Source organism: Amblyomma mixtum, chromosome 3 (assembly GCF_055824585.1).
Source record: "Amblyomma mixtum isolate Tamu chromosome 3, ASM5582458v1, whole genome shotgun sequence".
Lineage (NCBI taxonomy): Eukaryota > Metazoa > Arthropoda > Arachnida > Ixodida > Ixodidae > Amblyomma > Amblyomma mixtum.
The window spans coordinates 332,396,498-332,416,704 of NC_143014.1; the positions used below are offsets into that span (position 1 = coordinate 332,396,498).

The window sequence follows — 20,207 nt, forward strand, 5'->3', positions numbered from 1 at the left end:
CCTGGATGCCGGCTACTCCTCTGCGCCTATGGACGCAACCTGCCGCTGCTGCGCTGCAAGTGCCATGATCGACAGCCCGATAACAGAGTGAGTTTCTCCAGTCTCACTTTACTTGCCTCGGGAGTGCTTGAGCCGCAAGGTTAAAGTAACCGAGGCGCAATGAGTACATTAGGCTGGCGAAGTGGTTATGGCTGTGGGTATTGGGATGGCCATGAGCGAGCCCCAATGTCAGAGGCTGAGCGAGCCAGAGCAAAAGAGAGGAGCGACGCGTACATTCTAGACCTCAAGCGCCAGTTAGCGATAGCCGAAGAGAAGCTACGGCAGGAGAGGAAACGGATTAAGGAGGAGCAACGCTCACGAAGAGCGTCTAGTGCACTGCCGGAGCCGGCACAGACACAGCCATGCCTTATTAGCGCGAAGGACGCTGATAAAACGCTAACCGAGGAGGTGAATATAGAGGATAGCAGCAGCGGAAGTCAGTCGGTTCCTATTGAGAATAGACAAAAGGAATCACGGGCTCCTGCAGACAGCGCGACTGTCGTTAGCGCAGAGGAGCCGCACAATGTGCAGTCAGCCATGACTGTTGACACAGAAAACCAGGAGTCCTTGATTCCCAAGGTGGAAGTGAGCTCCACGGATGTGACTGCGAAAAAGTCGACCTATGATCAGACTGTGCAGGTCGAGTGTTCCGAGGCAGCCGAGCATGCTTTTAGGGATACTATTGGCGCTGATGAGTGGAACGACATGAAATGCTCGGCCGGCCGGGTTGCCCACTGCGACCTTTTGTGGCCAACTCAAGCACCAGTGGGCGAGGCAGGGTTTGATGAAAGCGACGTGTGTGTTCAAACACCATGCGCGGCACTCACAGCGGTGTCGGAGAAGCCTGCGGAACAGCTTGGTAGGCGAGGCTATTCCGAGCTAGATAACTCAGATTCGTGTAACGCTGCAATGAGTTTGGCGGTAGGTGAATGGAGTCTGAGCAGCGACGACGACGAAAAATTCGTCTTACTCCCTGAAGGAGACGAAAGTACACCGCCGCTGATAGGGTCGCACCGCGACCCATGCCGCGATCACCTTGCTGTTTTGCGCAACAGGTGGATCGCAAACTCAGATGTCGCTGATGGTGGACTGGTTGAGCTGGCCGTGCCACTTTTTAAGAGGCCCTTTGTGAACGAGAGCTTAGAGGCTTTCGCGGAGACCTGCGCCCCTTATGCACGCACGGGAGGCGGCTCCGCCGATGTAGACAATGCGCTACGCAACTGGAAAGGACGAATGCGACGACTGTGCACGCTGCGGCACGTACTGTTCACTTTCATGCGAACAGGTGACGTGTTCGATCCTGGTGGATAGCGACAAACACCTAATGGCCACAGCCTTAACCCACTCTTGCCAGGTTGCGGTACGCGCAAAAATGCCTTGTGGCTTGAGCACACGATGAGGCAGTGGGTGAGAGTGGGGGAACGTGGTGGAATGTGGCACTTCACAGTGAAGAGACTGAAAATTGGACATGATCATGCGGGTGTGCTGTTTTGTGTTCTGTGCACTGTTTTCTTTTGTGCTGACATATAATCCGTGTTTGAAGAAGAGCGCCGTGGTATAATGTTTGTCTTGCCCTCGTCGGGATAATGTTGCGGTGTATATGCAACTTAATGAAAACTCTGTAGCATTATGTTTTCTTCATCTTGTGTTTATTGACATGTTGTTCCATGTATGATTTTTGTCAGGAGTTTACCAGAGGGTTCTATTTGTGCTTCTCTGCTTGGAATTGAAATGTGTTAATTGAGCATTGTCTTTGCATCTGCATGCAGACAGCGTCCTGAGCAGGTTTTCTCTTGGAATTGTTAGCAGGACGCAGAAGCGCTCCTTTTTTTTTATGTTGTTGGTACAGCGCCCGGTTGACGGTCGGGTCCCGTGTGCTGTTGTGTTTTTTTTATGCTATTGACGGCCGGGTCTTTTGTACTTTTGCGCGCTTTGGTATGTTGTGTGTACGGCGAGCGTCCACCCAACATTCTTGGTGGGGAGGTGTTAAGGCAGAAGCCTACGGCGCCCGTAGGCTAATTCCCCCCCTACCGTGTCCGTCTGAAGTCGGCAGGGGTTAGGAATGGCGACAGCGGGTCGCGCGCTTCGGATGCCGTCCAAGGCTGCGGGAAAGACCGCGACCGCCTTGTCGGGGACCAAGGGGCCGACGACCCCTTGAAAGGATCCCTTGATAAACATAGAAGTGGGGGTGGGGGACAATAAGGTCGACGACTCCTTAAACCCCCGACTGTCTAGCTAAGCAGTGGCGCCTCCAGAGTCGGGCTCTGGCGTGCACTGGGCTCCGCCTACTTGTATGCGCAGTGCCACTGCAGCAGTATTGGTTGGAATTGGGCGAGAGCCGGTTTATTAAAGCTCCGCCCAATTATCGAGGGGATAAAAACCGCTGCAAACAAAGAGCAGGGACGAGCGCGCCGAGTCCCAGTCTCGGCCGCTTTTCTACAGCCCTTTTTTTTAAACAGCCCTTTTTGACAGCCTTTCTTTATACCGCCTTTTTCTTAAGTTCGTTGTGTTTTGGTCTCGTCTTCAATAAATTAGTTTTTTGCTTCAGTTTTGTCGCAAGAAGTTTGGAGTTGCTGCCCCAACCGGCAACGTGTCGCCGGACGAGCGGACGAAGTACCGCTGACCAACGTACGATCGGACCAACCGGCCATATTCGGACCTTTGTTTCCTTTTAACTGCTCTGGTCGCCATTTAAGTGAAGAGTTAGTTACTCTCTTCTGTATGGAGTTGGTGTTTAGACGGTTAGTGGTGGATGATGCTCTGCATGTTTTTCTCCCATGACAAAATGATAATATTGCTGGCACATGTCATCTGATATGTGTACTATGTGGAGTTGTGTTGATATTATCGTAGCATTTTCTTTGTCACCCCAATATTAGTGGATATTTTATTACAGGCAATTTTAAGTCCATGCTATATTGAGTCTGACTCCTCTGTGCCACGTCTTTTACATGCTTTCCAAATGACACGGCTAATTTTTATTAGAATCAAAGTGTCCTGGTAAACGAGGATCACCAGGATGAGTCTGTGATAATGGCACATGTGGACTTCATGGAGAAGAAAATGAGGCGCCACTCTCCTGACATTTTGAAACTGGAGGATTCAATGAACAAATCTCGGGCATCCCGGAGGAAGTGGACAGTGGAGTGCAGTCCCTCCAGGAGTGAGATACTGGAGAAGTACCCTGCATTGGCAGTCGTTGAAATGGTAAAGCCAAAATTAGTGCGGCATAGTGTGTTCCCTTGAAGGTTATATTTATAGCGATAGCTCTACAACCCCGGATACAAACCCTGGTGACCCCTTTGGTTGGCGATATTGACCTTCCAGCTCGAATGAGGTGAAACTAAGAAACTACGACTTAGCCTGCCGGTGCGGTTGAGGTGTCAACCTGAGAAGTGACAGATACTGCAGCTTCCCTTTCCTTAAACCAATGGAATTTAATTTAGCCTGCCCAGCGACAAGTCTCGCTTAGTATAGTACGCTATGGTGAACGGGGACTCGACCTTGTCTTATGACCGTTTCTAACACTACGCTCTACTGATTACATATAATTAAATAGAGTTAAGTAGTTAATTTCGCTTAAAATTTAACTATACGCTACGGCATGGTTAAACTTGGCTATTAATTCCTGTTACTTAGTCATATGTGATTATAAACTGAACTCGCTATACGACTATGAAACTTTGTTATTTTATTGTTTTACATATGTATGACACCCTGTAATGCCACGCTCAGAATTCTGGCCATCTTAATTTAGGGCCATTTCTTGCCATAATAACAATGCATAGGATAGCTCATTCTGCGCCATGAATTTACAACTTCAACGTTCCCATTTTATAGGGACAGAGAGGAAAAATAAGTTGGCCTTCGTCAACTTATAATAATTAAATTTAAAAAACAGTGCACCGCATTGCAGCTAAAAAGAGAACCCTTGCCAAAGGAGTGCTTAGGTAACTTAGAAAAAAAAACGAAAAAAGGTGTCCTACCATCGGAAAATTTCTCAGCGCGTGTAATGCGCGTGTAAACACAGATTTTTGCGCTCGGATCCCAAAGACTACACTTTAACGCCATTGACTCCGAAAACATAACCCGTCCTTTTTGGTAGGAACATCACGACTGCATCTCGACACGGTAAATTTTTTAAAGCCAGTTTTATCGGCTAGCTAGGCGTGTTTTGCTGCAGGACAAAGGTCAGCATAACCAGAAACCGCCAAATAATAAACTTTTACTAACGGCAGTAATTGAATAAAGATGATCTCTAAACTGGTACGTTTAACATGAACCAGGCGACATGCCTGAGCACTGCTATAGGGAGTGAAGAGGTTGAACAGAGGTGCCTTTTGATACCTTGAAAGGGTACCCGGGTGTGTGTGCTTTATTAGTATTGGTTAGATTTAGAAATGGTATCGAAGAAAAGGTAGTGTTGAGCGCTGCGTTCCTTAAACGGAGCAGCCACGTGCCACTGTTGGCAGAGGGCTATGCAGAGAAAGAAGGAAATCCCCCTCCACGTCTAGGGTCTGTGATGGAGAAGCCGGGAGGTGACTAAGGAAGGCTGGCAGCTTGCAAAATGAAGAGAAAATGCCCTTTTCGCTTGTAGGAAAGAGGGAGATGTGAAAGAATAAGAATGGCACAGCAAAAAATTATACGGGGGCGCTTAATGTTATACACATAACCATGTGTTAGCATTAGGAACAGGGTAGGCAAAAATTCTGAAAAAAATTGATTTTTTGTTTTTTCGATATTTGGAATTCAAATCTGTCCTCCATGATTCTCAATGTGTAACTTGCTTGTGCACGAATTATTTACCCCAAAAATTGGCCTTGGTCAAATGTTAAGGGGAATCCCCCAAGGTGGAGTAGATTTGTAATAAGGGAGTAATTACTCATTGGCATCCACCCAATCGCAGCCATACGGCTACAAAGGTAAGCTATACAGCTTTCTCAGAAACTTCGCAGTTTTTGACCATCACTTTTCCCACTTCGAGTTATTGATCAATTCGCTCTCGCCCTACCATAAGCTTGCCGTCCCGGTTAGCTCAATTGGTAGAGCGACTGCTCCGGTGAAGTGGTGGTCCCGGGTTCGAACCCCGGACCAGGACGAATTTTTCTTTAACTGCGAAGTTTCTGAGAAAGCTGTATAGCTTTCCTTTGTAGCCGTATGGCTGCGCTTTGGTGGATGCCAATGAGTAATTACTCCCTTATTAAAAATTGGCCTTTTCCGAAACCTAGGTGGTGCTCCGTTCACACCTACGCGAGATCTGTACTTCTCCTTTGTTTAAAAAAAATGAAAAAGACATCTATTTCCTCCACGTTTAGCAGACTAGTTATTGCTCGTCTGGCGACAGCAGTGATTGCCTGGCGTTCCGTTTTTAGCCAAAGCAATCCTCAGACGCTGCCGGTATCTCTCGCGACGCGTGTTGTTTTGGTTCTCTTTCGGCTTGCTTTCACGACCAAAATCGTTTTTTTTATTGCTCTGAGGCTACATTATAAGCGCTCATGATATGATGAAGACGAAAAAGTTATTCAGAAGCGTCGCTATCACGGGAATCAGCATAAGTTCGTTCCTTTTGGCACCAAATCGCCGCAACGCATTGCGACGCTGGACGCAGCGGCCGCCTCGTGCGCGTCTTCTTCAAAGCTGTCGCACTCGGCAGCACGCACGGAGGACCTAAACGCAAGATTTTGTGATCGTGGTTATGCTCTGAATGACCCTGACATGCTGTCGTGTGCCATCGTTGAAAGCTGTGCGTGTAAAGTGCGCGGTGGGGACTTGCAGCTGCTCGAAAACGCAGCACGAAGAGACAGCGTTGCTTGCCTATACTTTCCCAACTGCGGCAGGTGCTCTTCACATCAATTCCAGACGTCGAAAAAGAATACGTCGGGTCTCTATAAAGTCAACGAGAGGATTGTGTATGCCTTACGATGCATAGAAAAAGGCGCAGCACCTGCGAGCGATGACTGTACTTTGCATACAGGGCTGCACAGCTGGTTACAAAAGAGGCCCGAAAAGCAAGGCAGCAAACGAAAAAGAGAAAGATTGAATCTGGAGGTGCTTATGAGGCCGATGGTTATCGATCTGATACATCCGCATGCACTTGTAGCGTGCAGGGTTGGACTAAAGTGCTTTTATTTACTTCAAAGCTACTTATCTCGAAATGTTGATTTTCGCAACGTTTGCCCCTTCTTCTCTGGAACCGCCGCAGCTAGAAACACCATTTTTTGCCTACATTATTGCAGCGTAAGGTGCAATCTGCTGAACCAGAATTATAAAAATTAGTGCAAGAAATTTTGTTTCACAAGCTATTTATTTGCCATTTTGGCCTGAAAAGTGAGTAGGTTCACTGAAAGCAAGAACAAAAAAAAGGCTTTTCTCATTACATAATACATCTGGTTCAGTAAAGAGAACTCGGACAGCTAATATCAACAATACCAGTATGACTATTCTAATGTTAGCAGATCATGAGAAAACGGGTCACAAACATAGGCCAAAATACATGGGATGTATACGGCCTACCCTGTCCCCTCAAATAACTAATGTCGACAGCTTAGCACATTGCTGAGTGAACGCTGAGTAATGGATAGCGCATTGTCATATATGAAACATTCAGCACCCCAATCATTTTCATCATAGGCTTGTATGCCCAAGTTTTACTCAATCATTGTTATTAATTTCGTTAGTGGTCTGATGCCTCCTAAAAGATATTTCACTCATTCCTTGTACCAGTTGTATCAGAGAAGCCTGTCACTTATTTTTAAAGGTAGGCGTTTAAGCCACGAAGGAGGCTTCTGTCTCACAATAGTTCCAATGTTGACGAACATCACAAGAAAGGTGTATAATTTCAGCCGGCTAGCTGATTGACTAATTTCTGATGAGAAACTTTTGAACTATTAGAGTTACGAACGTGGTTGAAGTTAGAGGTTTATAGCCGTTGTTAGTAACAGCCATATCAGTTTTTAAATATCCGAAAACTCGATTACCCTTAGTGCTGTGGCTGAACAAATTTTGGTTATTTAAGTGACTCACCTGCATGAGGGGTTCCTTTAGCTCCGAGCTTTAGGAAGCGCATGTTATTTTGTGATATATCAAAATCTGTAGTACCATAGCGCGAAGGGTAATGTGTACTCAGATTTCCAAAAACTGACATGGGTGTTACTAACGACTAGCTACACATCTAATTGCAACAATATGCCTAACTGGAATACTTAGAGTTAATGTATCAATTATTTAACGTGTACCTAGTTGAAACTATTCACTTGTTTTGTGATGTCTGCCAATATCACTATAATGGTGCCGCATAAGCCCTCTACATACGTTAAAAACCTTGTTTTTTAGAATTAGTGGCGGGCTTCCCTGAAACACCTGACACATATTGTCAGTTTTACTCCTGATTGTCCAACTAGCTAATTGATCCTGCTCCTTCCAGTGCTTTGACTTGTAGTCGCATACTTTTTCCTATTAATCAAACAATTTTATTTTGTTTAGCTGCTTTATGGTGCATGGCTTGGTAACAATGGTGTTCTGCGGAGTCCAAGCTCGCAGGATGGAATCTAGGCCATAGGAGCTGCGTTTCGATAAAATCAAAATGGAAACACCTGTGTTTGTATGCAATATCAGTCCATGTTGAAGAACCACAGGTGGCCTAAATTAGAATCGTGAGAAATGGACGCAGAGCATGACTTGCACAAAATGCAAGATATTACAGTAACGTACTCTGTTCCAGTCTTCATTTTTACCTCAGGAACATTGTTCACACCTTTGTAGAATCCTTCTTGGGAAATATAATTTACAGTAAAGTGTATTCGATAATATACGCAAATAAAATAAAATAAATGATTAGCTCTGCAGGTATCTCCAGCAAATTTTCAATTTAGTTTCTCTGATATTGTCACAGCTGAATTGGATCGGTGCTTATGGGTTCGTTGTGGTCGGCATTCTCTGACTTTTCTTTTCACCTGTAGGATCCACACCCTTCAATGATAATTGAAGCAGGCAAGCTGCATTATTCCACCGAAATTAGCATTTTGTTTGAAACCTGACGATCGGCGTTACTGCCATTGTAGCGGGTTTCACAAGTACCTTTGAGATCTACTGGACATTTACGATTCTCAGTTTTACCTTCTCCCCCCGATACATAATACTTGTAGTGCAAAGTTTATCTAAACAAGTATAGTATTCTAATCAGTGTTATTTACTGTCCATCTGGCTCTTCCGTTGATATCCTGTCGCAAATTTCATGAGCAAGATCACCATTACTTCATCAAGATTTATCTGTATGGGAGACTTCAACACTCCTGGCATCCACTGGCCATCGTTGTCTGTATTTAGTCGTGACATCGTAATTTGTAAAGAGCTAATAAACATCTCCTTATTGTTTGGACTAACTTAGGTTGTATCTAGTGCTACTAAGGTGAATTCCATGCTCGACTTAGTTTTTCTAAGCGCTGTTTTGGCCCAAAATGCATTCTTTTGTGAAGTAATAGCTGGGATCTCAGACCAAAAAGGCGTGTTAGTTTCAATCTTTTGCCCAATCTCCAAATCACCCTATTTGTTTACTACTTTTCCTAACTGCACTCATGCTGACGACAATTCCATTACTTATGTTTTAGCTGAACGTTTCGTTACGTTCTCTGCTTTCTCAGCAAGCCAGGACGTAAATTTTCTTGCTACTTACTTTGAATGTCTTGTCAACGATTGCGTCCATCGCTTCGTTCCTATTAAAACTAAGAAAAGAAATACTGCCCTGCCGCGGTGGCACAGTGGTTGCGGCGCTCGGCTGCTGACCCGAAAGACGCGGGCTCGATCCCGGCCGCGGAGGCTGAATTTCATTGGAGGCGAAATTCTCGAGGCCCGTGTGCTGTGCGATGTCAGCGCAGGTTAAAGAACCCCAGGTGGTCGAAAACTTTGGAGCCCTTCACTACGGCGTCCCTCATAGCCTGAGTCGCTTTAGGACGTTAAATCCCAATAAACCATCAAACATAAAGAAATACTAATGTTCCTTGGTTGACTCGAGACATTTTGCATTTATCTCGTCGCGTTCGTAGCTGAGCCGTTCCAGAAGAAGCAACGATCTCATAACCTTAGACAGATTTCACAAGGCAAAAAGGAAGTTAATATTATGTTTCACGTGGCCAAAGATTTATTTCTTCGTGTCCACCTGGGCGATCTGTTAAGAGCTAGCCCCCGAAAATTTTGGTCATCCATCTTACCTCGCGATACTACACCGCTTCGTTCAGAATAGATAATGAAGTCATCAGTGAGCCGGCAGTAACATCGGATGCTTTCAACAAATATTTTCACTAAGTGTTCGTTCCAGATAAAAATGTCATTCCGCCACTCACCAATGTAATTTCTTCTCTAGCAATCAGTGGTGTTGTGGTAAACTCCGATGACATCCTAAATCTTGTATTGAACCTCGACGTTAAGGAATGTACCGGCGCATATGGAATATACAATGCGTTCCTGGTTCGTTACTCCATGTGGTCTTCGAAATTCTTGACCATCATATTCAATGAGTCCTTATCATTGATACCGTCCCGTTTTCATGGAAATTAGCCAAAGTGCTCCTCTTTATAAATCCCGTGATAGGCAGTGGCTGTCGAACTGTAGCCCGATTTATTTGACATCACACTCATGCGAAATCTTGGAACATGTCCTTCATAAACACAATATGCTGTTTCTTGAATCTCATAATTTGCTATCTAACATTCAGCGTGGGTTTAGGCGCGGTTTTAGTACAGTAACACAATTAACAGAATTCACTCATGATATATCACTTAACCTCGATGTCGGCAACCAAGTTGATGCCATTTTTATAGACTTCTCGAAAGCATTCGGTACTGTTCGACTTTCTAAGCCTACTGCTTAACTAAATGCTGCACTAAACAATCCTCACTTGGTTGATTGGATTTCTAGCTTCCTCTCATCTCGTTCCCAGTTCGTATCTTATAATTCTTCTCATTCTGCTGCAGTTGATGTAACGTCAGGAGTTCCTCAAGGCTCCGTCTTTGGACCGCTACTCTTTTTAATATATATGAATGATTTGCCACATAACATTTCTTCCAACATTCGTCTTCACGCTGATGACTGCGTTTTATAACAAGTAATTAATGGCCCTAATGATCATCGTCCTCTCCAAGAAAAATTTGCTATGTTTTGTAGTTGGTGCAGCACATGGCAAATAAGAATTAATTTCGAAAAACCGTCCTCACGTCTCTTTGTAAAAAGTCTCCCGTTTCCCTTTTTAGTTACTTTTTCAATGGTTGTGTGCTAGATAGGGTTTCTGTGTACAAATATCTTGGTGTCATATTCACAAATAACAAGTCTTGGTCTAATCACATTGATTACGTATGTAGTATGGCACTAGAAATCTAGGTTATCTACGAGGCACGCTACCCAATTAACAAAAAGACACAAAGCTACTGTTGTATAAAACTCCAATCCGCCCTGTTCTTGATTACGCAGGTGAAGTGTGGACCCGTACAAGCATTTTGAAATTAGCATGTTAGAAGCAGTCCAGAAAAAAGCTGTCCGTTTTATATGTCATCATTATGATCGCGATTTCTCACCCTCTTCTACACTTTTTTCCTTGAATTTAACCGCGCTCTCCGTCCGTCGCCACACTGAATGACTAAAATGCTTACATTGTATCGTCAATTCCTCGGTAAGGCTCTCAGATAGCCATTACATTAACTTTGCACCATTATCATCTACAAGAATTCATCACGAGCTAAATTTGATGCCGTATTTTATGCATACTAATTTCTTCAAATTCAGTTTTTTCCCCGTTCATGAGAAGCCTCGAGTTCTCTACCTGGGTCCATTCGTTCTTGTCCACTTCAAATTTTTGTAACTGCCATTCAAGACGCATAATAGCTGATTATTCCTACCCTGTCGTTAACAGTTCCTTTATCGTTTGATATTTCTTTCGTGCTTTCAACTGTATTGTAGTGCTCACTTTGTACATTTTGCTATATTTTGTTACCTTGTTGCGTATTTTGCATTTTCTGTTTTTCCCACTCGTGCCATAGCGCATGCAACTGCGCTACAGTACGTATAAATAAACAAATAAATATGGTGGCTGCTCCTAAATGAAACTTGCTCTAAGCTAAATATAGTGCATGTTTATTTGTTTCCTACAAGTCAGTGACTTATACTAGAGACAGCATCATATAAACTTGCTCTTACTAGGAGCAGCTTAGTAATCCAAACATGCTGTGGCGGTGCTCGTTACTAGGTTTTAATGGAAGAATTAGTACTGGTTACAGGGCCAAAGATAGTGCTTATTACTAGGCTTTCATTGTTAGGTTAGTTACGAGCACAAGCTCTTTCATCTAGTAAGATTTACTACAATTTCATTTCCTACCTGCGGTTACTAAGAACCCAGCAACATATGTAAAAAACACTTACTCGGTTTGCCTTAGTAAGCAGCACGACCTTTTTTTAAAGGGTGTAGAGAGAGGAAATAACATTGATGTTTACGTATATAGGCACTCCGCCTGTGCATATCTGCTGCCAAGGAGCGTTCGGAGGGGGGATAGGGGCGGAGAAGAGCGAATGTAACAGAGGGAGTGTGCTTACTGACCTGAACTTATCCCCCCCCCCCCCCCCTGGCAGACTAAAATCTCTCGACGCAAATGCTTGGTTTTCACAAAAGCATGAAACTGAATGTTACTGGTTGATAAGCCGTCACACATTGAGGACAAAGGTGTGCGAAAACTGATGACAGCAGGACACACACAGCAGCCACTAACATAGTTTAGCCACTTCAGAAGAAAACAAAGGTCGTAGATATGGCTTCTCCATTTGTTAGCAGTGCCTTCCGAACGTTAGGTGAAGAAGAGCAAAGACGAACTTTTCAGGAAAAACTGTACACTGTTTAGCTACAAATAAAGACAATTAATTTCTGACACTATATTTATATTTCGTTATGCACTGAAAAATATTGTTTATTTTGCGGAGTAGTGCGCTGTTAATTTTATGTGCCGATCTCAAACTAGTCAGTCTAAGTTGCTTTTTATTCTCGAATTTTTCAGCGGCGTGAAGGAGTTAAAATACTGGGCAACAGACGGTTTGCAGCGCAGGCAAACCACGGTACTGCGACCGTAGGCATGATGAGGCTGCAGACATAGCTCAGTACTAACCTGCACACCGTTGCATGAAGCATCAGTGAAACAATTCACTGCATAATATTGGCGGATTGTATGACGTGTAGCAAAGCTTCTCTAGGAACTTCAAGCGTTGTGAGAAATGTAAAAAGGCAATCGCAACATAAAATTTTCTTAATTACTAGTGGCCCGCAAATTCCCAGAAAAAATGGCTGTTTAGGAATTGCTCAAAAAGCAACAGCAAATCATCAGGATGTGCCTCGCGCGATTCTTTCCCCAACGAATCAAAATCACATCTGGGCACAAGCATTGAAGACGCCTTACAAAATGAGGAAAGCACACTACCAAACTGCCACAAGTGATGCCCTTGCAGGACACACGGTAGCGCCTCCTGGGCACGTGCAACCAATGCGGGTCTCATCACGAAAGCCTGCTGGGAGTAGCCGCAGTGTCGGATGTCATCCTCGAGTGGCAGTGTTCGGGCTCTGTAATACGGATCGCCTCCACTGTGACGCCGCCTGCAGTCGCTATCCCTTAGCAAAAACTAATACATATGCAATATACGCTGGGCTATTTAAATTGTATTTAAACACATTTTGTAGTCATGAATGCACTAAAAATATGTAGGAAATACGTTCCTGAAATTTCATGCTTGGTATTCGAAATATATTCCTAAAATATGCCAAAAATACCTCACTTAAAGCATACTTCGAGCACTTTTCAAATACGGGAAAAAATATGTATGCAGTTTTAGCATCTTGTCAGTATATTAAAAGTATTTTCGGAAATATGAAATTCATTCGTCCACAGTATACTTCAATTCTAAAAACGGGCAGTCCTTGTAAACGTATATGTATGCAGTTTTAGCATCTTGTCAATGTATTCAAAGTGTACTTTCGTAAATATGAAATTAATTCATCCGAAGTATACTTCAATTCAAACAAACGGGCAGTTTTTTAACGTATTTTACCACACTTCTAGCTGCCGTTGAACAGTCGAGTGCTCGAAATCGCGTTTCGGGAAATGGCATTTTCGTGTTGTCAATGTATTTGAGGTGTACTTCCGTAAATACGCAATTAATTCGTCCAAAGAATACTGAAATTCTAGCAAATTGCCAGTCCGGATTAGCATGTTTGCAGCGCCCTTCAAGCTGCCGTTGAACAACCTAATGCTCGAAACCGAGTTTCGGGAAATCACATTTTGGTGTTGGCAATGTTTTTAAAGTGTATTTTCATAAATACGCAATTAATCCGTCCAAGTATACTTCGATTCGGACAAATGGGAAGTCCGCGTAAACATATTTGCAGTGCACTTCGAGCTACCGTGGAACAATCTAGACATCGAAATGACGTTTCAGGGAACAGTGAAAACTTTCCCTTTCCTGCCGTCCTTTTGTTGCAACATAGTAATCATAGCGGGGGAAGAACGCGGGAAAAAGACGAGACGGGAAGAGAACGCCTGCGTTGTTCCCGCGCTATGATTACTGCGTTGCAATGAATTACCAACCTGCCCAAGCCTTTTCTGTTCTGAAGTCCTTTCGTTTATGGTAACTTCTAGCAGGAAGGTAATCACTACTTATTTACACTACGGGCGGAGAACGTGATAGCATGATACCGGCAAAGCCGCCTTGGGTATTTCTGGGCCTGAATATGCTGGCGAAAAGGACCACGACCGGCTAGGCCGACCGGCTCCCTTAGACGCCCACGTATCTGTTGGTATCTTTTGGTTGACAGTTCGACTCCGTTTCGACTAGCAATTCTGTTCTAGAGCGCCTCCCGATTCGAACACGACCAGTATTGCACCTCTGGGATAAATTTTTGGCCCACAGTCTTTGCGCAAAAAACGCCTCACCGGGCAAGATAGTGCGTCGCTCTCGGTGGGTATATATAAGGCAAACCAACTATGGCGCTTGTTGGAGCATTTGTCGTTTGGTGCGACACTTCCGTCATGATTTGCTGTGTAGGTATCTTCGCCGTTCCGATGCCGTCCCGTGACCATATAATCACATGTAACAGTCGCGGTCAAAAATACGCGGCCCACGGCTCCAGTCGGCGGAGCGGCCGCGAGCCGCACCGCGGCGCTCGCGTCGCTCTGCGAGAGTTTGCACTCTGACGACAGGTATCTCCCTCGCTCTCCGGCGAATACGTCACACGGTTGATAAAGTTTAAGTGCGTCGTTCACCTGTTAAAGACATGAGAGCGCAAAACGGGGACACGGACGAGGAAGGGAACAGGACGAGCGCTGCACTTTCAACAGGATTTATTCAGGGAAGAATGTTTAAATAGCCTTTGCTCTTATCCATGCTCTTGATCGCAGACAATCGCCTCTCACAGATACGCATCAAGAAACAGCATTTCACTGTGGCGAAGAACAACTGACGTGTCACTAATACAACTATCACCTCGCTTCTTGATATAGAAGGCTTCCACAAGCTCACGTTCAGTCCTATCTCGGCTTTTCAATAGCACTTTGCAATCATATAGTCGAGGCTTGCAGGCTACACGCTTCTCTTTCGAGCAGGCTTGGCAGTGGTCTGGAAGATGTCCTCTCTTGTTTAAAGAATTCTTGTGTTCAAGCAGGCGCTCATTAAGACAACGGCCGGTTTGTCCAACGTACACCTTGCCGCATGTAAGCGGGAACTCATAGACTACTGCTTTCTTGCAGCCGACATGTGGCATTCGGTGTCTGATGGTGCACTCTTTTACTTTTGTTCTTCCAATCCGTGAACACATTCCGGCGAGTTTTCGCGGCGCTGAAAATACCACATCGACGCCATACTTATTGGCCACCTTCTTCAGGTTATGAGAAGTGTGGTGTACGTAAGGTACACCTTCCGGCCTTGCCTGCTTTTTTTCTTGAGGTCGGTTGTTTTCCTTGCTGCCCTTCAGCTTTTTCAGCAAGGTCTGCGCCACGGAGAGAACCAGGGAAGCCGGGAAGCCTGCTTTCTGCAGCCTGGACACCTGGGAAGCATAGCTTGCGTGCATGGCATGGTGGCAAGATTTCTTTAGTGCGGAAGCTAAGCACTGGGAAGCGATAGCCCTCTTAACGGTCTTAGAATGGTTCGAATGGAAAGGCAACAAATCTTTCTTTGCGCGTGGACAGTACTGCCAGCAAACATGTGAAGGGTGGAAGGTTAGGGTGAGATCTAAAAACTGTAATTTGTTATTACTGCTAGGCAGTTCGTGTGTGAAGGTGAGACCCATGCTATTCCGACCAAACGTACCTAAAACATCAGCTACTGCTTCGTCAAAAGTAAAATCGTTATCTGCCAAAAGGATCAGGTAATCGTCGACATATCTAAAAACGTGGACTATACAATCCGTGTCAAGTTCTTCACTCAAGGAGCGGTCAATCTCAGATAAAAACATATTACAGAGTACCGGGGCGACACACGAGCCAATACAAATGCCCCTTTTTTGTAGATACGTTTGGTCATTAAAGTCAATAAAAGTGGCCTTGAGATAAAACTCAAGTAATGACAAAAAATTGTCCACATTCAAACCGGTAGCGTTTTGAAAAGCAGTGGCTCCATTTCTGTCAATGCAATTACGCACTGCAGAATAGAGATGTACATGCGGAACAGAGTAGAAAAGATCTTCTACATCAATAGAAAAACCAGAGCTTATGTTCCTATGAGTCTGAAGGAAGGCTATCACGTCATCCGAGTTCTTAGTTGCAAAGGGGTCTTCTACTTCCAAAGTCTTCAGGTGCTTGAGCAAAAATTGGCTGATTTGTCGTTGCCAAGTTTCCTTTTCGCTTACTATAGTCCGGAAAGGCATTTCAAGCTTGTGTGTTTTGGCGGCGAAAAAAACCGAAAGGCTGCTCTTTTCAGACTTGTTGATGGCCCTGGCTAGTGTCTGCAGTTGCAGCTCATCACACAACGACACTGCATCTTTTTTCATTTGCGTCGTCTTCACTTTCACGGACCTGAAATTCTTCTTCACTGCTTCTATTGCCTTTTCGTTGAATAAACCGGACGGCATTGCCACAAAACCGCCTTCTTTGTCTGCCTGCACGAGCTGCAGATCTTTCGCTCTAAAAAACGAAACGACCTTCGCCGTGGGATCAGCTCGATGGCTGGGAGGGTTTGGATCCCTGACTGACCTGGTGAGGGTGTCGACGCCGTCCAAGAGGCACCTTTCCTGGTTTTCCTTCGTTGTTTTGTTGGCCAGTCGTCGGTTGAGGGCCAGCCATTCGTGTGGCTTAAGCTTGGCTTGTACGCTGAATTTTGGTCCTTCCTTTAGGACTGCTGCTATTCCTTCCGGGAGTTCGGCTCCTCCCAAGACTATCACATCGTGGCGTCCTGGATTCTTGGTCTCCCCCTTCTTGAGTTGTTCCAAGTGTCTCGTTACTTGGTTCATAGAACACTTCCACCAAAGTTCGGTTGTCTGGGCCGCGAGCTTCTTGCTTTCTCGATGTCTGATGGCCGCCAGCCACTCTTGGTCATGGGCGTAGCATGCTGCGCGTAAAAGATCTTGAAGCAGCCTCACTTGGTACCACAGTTCGGAGCGGAGTATCCCGTGCTCATCTCAAACATCGTCACCTCAACGTGCCGGGCCAGGCTACTTGGCGTCTTCCTGCGAAAAGGACTCGTTCCTAGTGAAGTCGCCGGCCTCTTCGGTCCTTTTAAGCCTACCATAGGCCACGCCAAACGAATCTGCAAGATACTCCGCTCCGAACTGTGGTACCAAGTGAGGCTGCTTCAAGATCTTTTACGCGCAGCATGCTACGCCCATGACCAAGAGTGGCTGGCGGCCATCAGACATCGAGAAAGCAAGAAGCTCGCGGCCCAGACAACCGAACTTTGGTGGAAGTGTTCTATGAACCAAGTAACGAGACACTTGGAACAACTCAAGAAGGGGGAGACCAAGAATCCAGGACGCCACGATGTGATAGTCTTGGGAGGAGCCGAACTCCCGGAAGGAATAGCAGCAGTCCTAAAGGAAGGACCAAAATTCAGCGTACAAGCCAAGCTTAAGCCACACGAATGGCTGGCCCTCAACCGACGACTGGCCAACAAAACAACGAAGGAAAACCAGGAAAGGTGCCTCTTGGACGGCGTCGACACCCTCACCAGGTCAGTCAGGGATCCAAACCCTCCCAGCCATCGAGCTGATCCCACGGCGAAGGTCGTTTCGTTTTTTAGAGCGAAAGATCTGCAGCTCGTGCAGGCAGACAAAGAAGGCGGTTTTGTGGCAATGCCGTCCGGTTTATTCAACGAAAAGGCAATAGAAGCAGTGAAGAAGAATTTCAGGTCCGTGAAAGTGAAGACGACGCAAATGAAAAAAGATGCAGTGTCGTTGTGTGATGAGCTGCAACTGCAGACACTAGCCAGGGCCATCAACAAGTCTGAAAAGAGCAGCCTTTCGGTTTTTTTCGCCGCCAAAACACACAAGCTTGAAATGCCTTTCCGGACTATAGTAAGCGAAAAGGAAACTTGGCAACGACAAATCAGCCAATTTTTGCTCAAGCACCTGAAGACTTTGGAAGTAGAAGACCTCTTTGCAACTAAGAACTCGGATGACGTGATAGCCTTCCTTCAGACTCATAGGAACATAAGCTCTGGTTTTTCTATTGATGTAGAAGATCTTTTCTACTCTGTTCCGCATGTACATCTCTATTCTGCAGTGCGTAATTGCATTGACAGAAATGGAGCCACTGCTTTTCAAAACGCTACCGGTTTGAATGTGGACAATTTTTTGTCATTACTTGAGTTTTATCTCAAGGCCACTTTTATTGACTTTAATGACCAAACGTATCTACAAAAAAGGGGCATTTGTATTGGCTCGTGTGTCGCCCCGGTACTCTGTAATATGTTTTTATCTGAGATTGACCGCTCCTTGAGTGAAGAACTTGACACGGATTGTATAGTCCACGTTTTTAGATATGTCGACGATTACCTGATCCTTTTGGCAGATAACGATTTTACTTTTGACGAAGCAGTAGCCGATGTTTTAGGTACGTTTGGTCGGAATAGCATGGGTCTCACCTTCACACACGAACTGCCTAGCAGTAATAACAAATTACAGTTTTTAGATCTCACCCTAACCTTCCACCCTTCACATGTTTGCTGGCAGTACTGTCCACGCGCAAAGAAAGATTTGTTGCCTTTCCATTCGAACCATTCTAAGACCGTTAAGAGGGCTATCGCTTCCCAGTGCTTAGCTTCCGCACTAAAGAAATCTTGCCACCATGCCATGCACGCAAGCTATGCTTCCCAGGTGTCCAGGCTGCAGAAAGCAGGCTTCCCGGCTTCCCTGGTTCTCTCCGTGGCGCAGACCTTGCTGAAAAAGCTGAAGGGCAGCAAGGAAAACAACCGACCTCAAGAAAAAAAGCAGGCAAGGCCGGAAGTTGTACCTTACGTACACCACACTTCTCATAACCTGAAGAAGGTGGCCAATAAGTATGGCGTCGATGTGGTATTTTCAGCGCCGCGAAAACTCGCCGGAATGTGTTCACGGATTGGAAGAACAAAAGTAAAAGAGTGCACCATCAGACACCGAATGCCACATGTCGGCTGCAAGAAAGCAGTAGTCTATGAGTTCCCGCTTACATGCGGCAAGGTGTACGTTGGACAAACCGGCCGTTGTCTTAATGAGCGCCTGCTTGAACACAAGAATTCTTTAAACAAGAGAGGACATCTTCCAGACCACTGCCAAGCCTGCTCGAAAGAGAAGCGTGTAGCCTGCAAGCCTCGACTATATGATTGCAAAGTGCTATTGAAAAGCCGAGATAGGACTGAACGTGAGCTTGTGGAAGCCTTCTATATCAAGAAGCGAGGTGATAGTTGTATTAGTGACACGTCAGTTGTTCTTCGCCACAGTGAAATGCTGTTTCTTGATGCGTATCTGTGAGAGGCGATTGTCTGCGATCAAGAGCATGGATAAGAGCAAAGGCTATTTAAACATTCTTCCCTGAATAAATCCTGTTGAAAGTGCAGCGCTCGTCCTGTTCCCTTCCTCGTCCGTGTCCCCGTTTTGCGCTCTCATGTCTTTAACGAATATGCACCAACAAGCCCAGTTTCAAGTACGTCGTTCACCTGTTTCGCAGATGACGGTCAGGGCGGAAGGGGGCTCCCGTTTGCGTGAAGCGTCGCCCCGCTGGTGCAGCCTCGTACCTCGTCTCCCGCGTGTGCGGAGCCGCTGCCGCGCGCGGCCGCTCAGCCGTTCGCGATGCGCCCGGCGCGAGTCTTTCTAGCATCGTAGTTGAGTTCGCACCTGGTGCATGTGACCCGCCGCGGTGGCCTAATGGCTATGGCACTCGGCAGCTGACCCGAAGGACGCGGCTTCGATCCCGGCAACGGCGGTTGCTGCATTTCAGTTCAGGCGGAATGCTAGAACCCCAGGGGGTCGAAATTTCCGGAGACCTTCACTGTGGCGTCCCTCGTAGCCTGACATGCTTTCGGACGTTGAACCCTACAAACCCAGAATTTCACGCTTGCGCGCTGTAAATTTCATCACTTCGTGACATTTTCTTCAGTTTGCCCCAAATCTTAAGATTCCAAAAACACTTCTTTCACGTTATTCTCCCCTACCGAAACGACCCCGCAGTTTCGAATTAATTTTACGAGTGATTTTCGCCTTCAAGCTTAATAATCCCCATTACGTTTTTGGATCTGTGCAGGACCATTATTTTTCGTAGATTTCTATTTCGCTGCCAGCGGTGAATATATCAATGGTTGACATGTAATGCTTCCCTTTTCTCTACTGCAATAATGAACCTCCTGTAGTTACCTACTGCGCACCCGGCTTTTCTTCCACACATGTGGATTTTAATGCAACCGCATTGATTCCACAAATGTGGCGGCTCTTCGCATGCTACCACTGTAAGAGAGTGAACGACCGTGGCATATTATTTGAGAACCTGGTGCATGCATGCTGGCACCCAAGCCTTGAGCACGCGGGTGCGGTGGATTAGACGGAAGCGGACAGCGCGTAAGCGTGAAATTCTGGGTTTGTAGGGTTCAACGTCCGAAAGCATCTCAGGCTATGAGGAGCGCCATAGTGGAGGTCTCCGGAAACTTCGACCCCCTGGGGTTCTTCAACGTGTGCTGCCGTCGCACAG

At 45.7% G+C, this 20,207-nt stretch overlaps 1 protein-coding gene across 1 annotated transcript; it reads left to right on the forward strand.

Moving 5' to 3' along the window:
• The first annotated feature begins 576 nt into the window (after positions 1-576).
• LOC149355970 (uncharacterized) lies at positions 577-19,784 on the forward strand. The gene is made up of 3 exons (XM_089576230.1): positions 577-834; positions 16,646-17,563; positions 19,767-19,784. The coding sequence occupies exons 1-3, from the start codon at positions 577-579 to the stop codon at positions 19,782-19,784; spliced, it is 1,194 nt and encodes a 397-aa protein (XP_089432356.1).
• Positions 19,785-20,207: the final 423 nt, after the last annotated feature.